Below are 6,187 nucleotides of genomic sequence, written 5' to 3' on the forward strand. Positions count from 1 at the left end.
GAGTGATTTTTTCACTTATCTCAGAAATGACCAAATTAAAAACAAACAAACAAATTCTCTCTCCTTTCTTTTGATTTTTTTTTTTCGAGACAGGGTTTCCTTGGTGCTTGTCCTAGAACTAGCTCTTATAGACCAGGCTGGCCTCGAACTCACAGGGATCCGCCTGCCTCTGCCTCCCGAGTGCTGGGATTAAAGGTATGCGCCACCACCGCCCGGCTCCTTTTGATATTTTGAAACAGTGTCTCACTATGTAGCCCTGGCTGGCCTGGAACTCACAGAGATCCACCTGCCTCTGCTTCTCAAGTGTTGGGATTAAAGGCATGCACCACACAGGGTGAGAAATCTGTTTTTAGCATAACCAATAAAGTAAATGTTTAAAATCAATAAATCAAAAATACTTGGGGCAAGGCATGTATGTCATGTGCAGGTGTCGTGTCTTCCTGGCTAAATAAGACCTAACTGCCCACGTTTTAATTTTAGTATTGATGAACCACAAAATACGGGGTCATGTGGGGAGACTAGAGGCATAGAGGCCCAAGTTCCCGCCTCCCAAGTCACACACAGAGACTGCACTTGAGAAAGCTCTTTCAGGCCTGACCCACCTTTCTCGTTGGCTGCCTGGAGCAGGACTTTTGTTTCCTCCAGCCCAGGACCCAGCTGGTCTTGCAGCGGACAGGCTTCCTGCGGCAGCTGCTCTCTGAAGAGCTCCCCGCTCCAGGGAGGCGGATGGCTGTTCTCCAGCAGGCTGAGAAGCGGAGGCGCGGTGTCAGGGGGCCCCTCCAAGGGGAAGGCTGCCGTGTCTTTGTTACACAGTTTCAGCATCTCTGGGACCGAGCTGATCGTTCCTTTCTCCACATGTTTTCTCTGCCCTGGCTTTATTTGTAACTGCCATTTGCCAACTGCTTTGGAACTTTTGGGCGGCATTGAGGGTGGCTCAGTGTTCCTTTTACTTAAGTCTCCAGGGTTCCACTGTGCAAGCACCCCAAACATTCATTTCTCTAGGAACTTCTCCAACAGGATGGCTTTCTTTAGGCAGCCACTGTGTTAGACGTGCTGAGACCTCCTGAGTTAGAACTGAGAAAACAAGCTCTTTCCTTTCTCACCTTATCCCCCCCATCTGCCTTTGCCCATGGCTACGTTAGAGAACTCGTATCTTTAAACTATTTACTATACTCAAGGACAAAAACAAGCTGTTCAACACCTGTACCTCCATTCCGAGGTATTCAGCTGTTAGATTTGCCTTGAGTATAAAACAAACAAGGCCAGGCCCTAGTGATGGAATGACACTGAAGTTAGAAACTCCCTGCCCCACCCCCAAAAAACAAGAGACGCCAAGACACCGTGTTTGGGCAATTGTTGCGCACTGGAAGGGGGGGACGAGGACACAGGACACACAGACACAGCACACAACACCCAGAGGCAGGTGGAGTTCAAGGACACCCTGGTCTACAGAGTGAATTTCAGGATAGCCAGGGCTACACAGAGAAATGCAGTTTCAAAAATCCAAAATTAAAAAAAAAAAAAAAAAAAAAAAAAAAGAATTAAACCGGGTGATGGTGGTCCATGCCTTTAATCCCAGCACTCATGAGTCAGAGACAAGCAGATCTCTCTGTGACTTCAAGGCCAGCCTGTTCTACAGAGAAAGTTCCAGGACAGGCTCCAAAGCTACACAGAGAAGCCCTGTCTCGAAAGCAAACAAACAAAAACCAAGATCCTGGCCTTTAGTGACAACCCTCAGGAAGCAAAGGCAGGTAGATTTCTGTGAGGCTAACCTGGTCTACATAGGGAGGGAGGCCCTATCTAAAAAAGGAAAAAGAAAGAAAAACTAGCCTGCTGGGTTGGGTGGGCAGTGAGATGGTGCAGTGTGTATGGGTCCCTCTGTCAAGCCTGACAACCCGAGTTCAGTTCCCAGGTACCACAGGGTAAAGGAAAGAACCGACTTCCAAAATCTGCCCTCGCCCTCCACATGTGTGCTGTGGTGTGTGCTTTTCCTAAGACGTAATTGTGAACAAATGAAGAGAGGCAAGCGAGGACCAGTCCTCCTATGGCTTCTGGGACTAGGCCAGTCTGATCCAGTGAGGACCAGTCCTCCTACGGCTTCTGGGACTCGGCCAGGGGACCCAGGCTCCATGCCCAGCACTCATACCCTGATGCACAAACATCCATCACTCTCCGGTTTGAGGGAATCCAGCACCCTCTTCTACCTCTGCGCACTAGGCACACACATGGTGCAAACACACATGCAGGCCAAACACTCATACACATAAGATAAAACAAGTAAGTCCAAAACAAATTTTGAAGAAAAAAATGGGTTTTTTTTGTTTATTTGTTTGTGTTTATTTTGTTTTTTACCGCAGACCTGTGGTAGTGGTGTCTACCTTTAATCCTAGCATTTGGGAAGTGGAGGCAGGAGGATCTCTGAATTTGAGGCCAGTCTGGTCTACAGAGAGCTCCAGGACAGCAGACAGCAGATACTCAGAGGAAATGCTGTCTCAAACAAAGCAGAAAAAAAAAAGAAAAAGGAGGGGCTGGAGAGATGGCTCAGCGGTTAAGAACACTAGTTTGTTTTTCCAGGGCGCCCAGGTTCAGTTCCCAGCACATACGTGGTGGTTCACAGCCATCTGTAACTCCAGTTCCCTGAGATCTAGCACCCTCTTCTAGTCTACAGAGGCAGACACCCAGGCACACATGTGGTGTATAGTCATATATGCCGGCAACACACCCAGGTGCATAAAATAAAAATAAGTTTTTAAAAAGGTTTTGTTTGTTTCTTTCTTCACGACAGGGTTTCTGTGTGTATGGACATGTCCTGGAACTTGCTCTATAGACCATGCTAGCCTCTAACTCACTGAGATAGACCTGCCTTTGCCTCCTGAGTGCTGGGATTAAAGGCATGTGTCACCACCACCCAGCAGTAAAAATTAACTAAATAAAAGTGATAAAAGACCTAGAATGAAAGTGAAGGTACTTACCTCCCTCAGTCTCAGCATACTAAAGCACAAGCTAGGACGGGTGAGCACACCTGTTACAGCTTGCCTTTCCTTTGAACATTATTATCTCTTTGTTTTTTGTTCTGTTCTGTTTTGTTTTGCTCTTTGAGACAGGCTTTCTCTCCATATAGCCCTGGCTGTCCTGGAAATCACTCTGGCCTCCATCTCCGTCTGCCTTTGCCTCTGGAATGCTGGGATTAAAGGCATGTGCCACCATGCCTGTTATCTGTTTAAAATTTGTAAGGCTCCATAATTCTCTCATGGAAACAGCGCTCTGGGAGCAGACTTTGTACTTACTTTTCCACGAGTCCGTCATAACTGTCACTCAGCAATTTCCGTTCATTTTCCAAATCTTCAACTCTGACCCGAAACTAAGAACGACAGAACCCTAGTGAGCACGCTCGTCCTGCATGTCACGGCACAGGCTTCTCTACACAGGCTCGACAAGTTGTCATTTGAAAGACTGGCTGTCAGTGGAGCACACCTTAAAACCCAGGGCAGAGGCAGTCAAGTCTCTGAGTTTGCTGCCAGTCTAGTCTACAGAGTGAGCAAGTGCCAGGACCTCCAGGGCCACATGGTAGAACCCTCTCTCAAAAAACAAAAACAAACAAAAGATTGGAGCTAATTGAAAGAAGGCTGAGTGCCAGGCTGTGGTGGCACAAGCCTTTAATCCCAGCACTCAGGAGGCATAGGCAGGCGGATCTCTGAGTCCGAGGCCAGCCTGGTCTACAGAGAGAGTTCTAAGACAGACTACAAAGCTACAGAGAAATCCTGACTTGAAAAACAAAAACAAAAAAACAACAACAAAAAAAAAGTAGGCTGAGAACTTTTATTGGAGTTAGTAAACTCTTTGATGTACGTTTTCCTTACAACCATCAGAGAAATGGCAAAGCATCATGAAATATGAAAGTGGTCAGGGAGATGGCTCAGAACATAAAGGTGATTGCCACCAAGCCTTGAGTCTGACTTGAGTCTGATCCTCAGGACCCTCATGACAGAAAGAGAAAACTGACTCCAAAGTTGCCCTCTGACCTCCACCCTTGAGTTGTGGTCTATGTACCTGCATATACAGACACACACCAAACAAACATAACGAAAAAAAGAAGCAGCCAATCCTGGTGGTACACACAATTAACCCTGGCACTCAGGAGGCAGGGGCAGGAAGATCTCTGTGAGTTCGAGGCCAGTTGGCCTATATAGTGAATTCCAGACTAGCCAGAGCTACCCAGTGAGACCCTGTCTCAAAAAAATAAAAGAAAAAGAGAAAAGACAAATGAGTCTAGAAAATAGAGAAGTATAGATTCTCAAATATTGCAATCATCTAAACTGTGTGGTTTAACCACTTTTTTTTTTTTTTGGTTTTTTGAGACAGGGTTTCTCTGTGGTTTTGGAGCCTGTCCTGGAACTAGCTCTGTAGACCAGGCTGGTCTCGAACTCACAGAGATCCGCCTGCCTCTGCCTCCCGAGTGCTGGGATTAAAGGCATACGCCACCACCGCCCGGCTGGTTTAACCACTTTTGAGGCTCATTGTTCTCATATAAAAAAATTAAGTACTACAGAGCTAGTTCCAGAACAGGCTCCAAAAACCACAGAGAAACCCTGTCTCGAAAAACAAAAAAAAAAAAAAAAATTAAGTAGCAAGGCTGGAGAGACAGTTAGAACTAAGAACACTTGCTGTTCTAGAGGACCTGTTTGATTCCCAGGACCCACAGGATGGCTCACAAACATCTGTAACTCCAATTTTCAGGAGATCTAATGTCTTCTTCTGACGTCAGCAGACACTCATGTGGTGCACAGACACTCAGGCAAGCAAAGCGAGAATAGAGGGAAAAGAAATGTTTTTCATGGAAAGGCATAGTTGCTAAGAAGCTCTTTTTTGTTTGTTTGTTTATCATGTAGCCCAAGCTGGCCTCAAGCTCACAAAAGACCTTAAATATCTCACCTTCTTGTTTCTTTTTTTTAGATTGCTGAGACCACAGCTGTGCATCAGCACCACGTGCTTTGCTTTGAGGTGGGGTTTTTTCAGCGGGACAGAGTGAATTCAGGGATCCCCCTGCCTCTGCCTCTGCAGTGCTGGAACTAGAGGCATGTGACACCATGCCCAGCACCACACCTGCCTTCATACCATGCTGGGGATCAAATCCAGGGCTTTATCTGTGCTAGGCAAGTACTCATAAAAGAGTTGCTTCCACCCCTGGAATATGGCACCGCTGTTATTTACCTCTTTCAGAGTTATCTGCAAGACAGACACATCTTCCAGTTGTGTCTTCAAGCTCACGACCTTCTTGCTCTCCTCCGTTAGCGCTGCCTTGAGCTCACTCACTTGGCTGAGGAAGGCGTCATGGGTTGCATTCAGTATTCCCTGATTCTGCAGACAATGGGAAATTCCTCTAGGACCGATTATAGGCTGAGACCGTGACTCTGCAGAAATGGTCTCCAGACAGCAGCAACTCCAACATTCTTAGGCAGAGGCCACCAAGAACGACCATGTGGTGGTTTGAATAAAAAAGGTTCCCATAGGTTTATATATTTGTATGCTTGGTCATCTAGGAGTGAGTACTTGATTGGAATTAGGAGGTCCAGCCTTATTGGAGTGGGTGTGACCTTGTGAGAGGGAGTGTGTCACCAGGAGGTAGGCTTTGGGGTTTCAGAAGCCCAGCCAAGCCCAGAGGCTCTCTCTCTCTTCCTGTTGCCTAAGGATCTGGATGCAGAACCTCTCCAACACTGTATGTGGCTGTGTGCGGCTACTGTTCCCACCACAGCGACAGCTACCACCACAGTGACAGCTACCACCACAGTGACAACTACCACCACAGTGACAACTACCACCACAGTGACAGCTACCACCACAGCGACAACGGGCTCAACCTCTGAAACGGTGAGCAAACCCCAAACAATGCCTTCTCTTTCTAAAGAGAAGGTGGTCATGGTGTCTCTTCCCAGCACACTGACTAAGACAGACTTTGAGGACAACGAGCAACACAATGCCTGGTCACCGTAAAGAGACCGTGCTTTTCTCTTTAGCTCGTCTCTGTGAGCAGTTTTCCTCTTAGGCAGGACTGAGATGCTATGAGTCACCACTGGAGCTGGAATTTCTCCAAGACCCAAATTAATCCCTGGCTCTAAGTTAGGTGCCATTTTCAAAAGCTGCCTTGATTTTCTAAGGTATTTGAATGATTTCTTTTTTTTTTTTTTTT

At 46.8% G+C, this 6,187-nt stretch overlaps 1 protein-coding gene across 1 annotated transcript in view; it reads right to left on the reverse strand.

The window, feature by feature from the left end:
• The window catches only part of Rpgrip1 (RPGR interacting protein 1), a 59,581-nt gene that overhangs the window by 31,836 nt on the left and 21,558 nt on the right, over positions 1 to 6,187 (reverse strand). Inside the window, exons 8-10 of the mRNA XM_026777934.1 lie at positions 5,212 to 5,358; positions 3,288 to 3,361; positions 603 to 745 (exon numbers count right to left, since the gene is read on the reverse strand). Coding sequence (XP_026633735.1) covers positions 603 to 745; positions 3,288 to 3,361; positions 5,212 to 5,358 — 364 coding nt within the window. The remainder of the gene's footprint in view (positions 1 to 602; positions 746 to 3,287; positions 3,362 to 5,211; positions 5,359 to 6,187) is intronic.

This window comes from Microtus ochrogaster, unplaced genomic scaffold, assembly GCF_000317375.1.
Source record: "Microtus ochrogaster isolate Prairie Vole_2 unplaced genomic scaffold, MicOch1.0 UNK91, whole genome shotgun sequence".
Taxonomy (NCBI): domain Eukaryota; kingdom Metazoa; phylum Chordata; class Mammalia; order Rodentia; family Cricetidae; genus Microtus; species Microtus ochrogaster.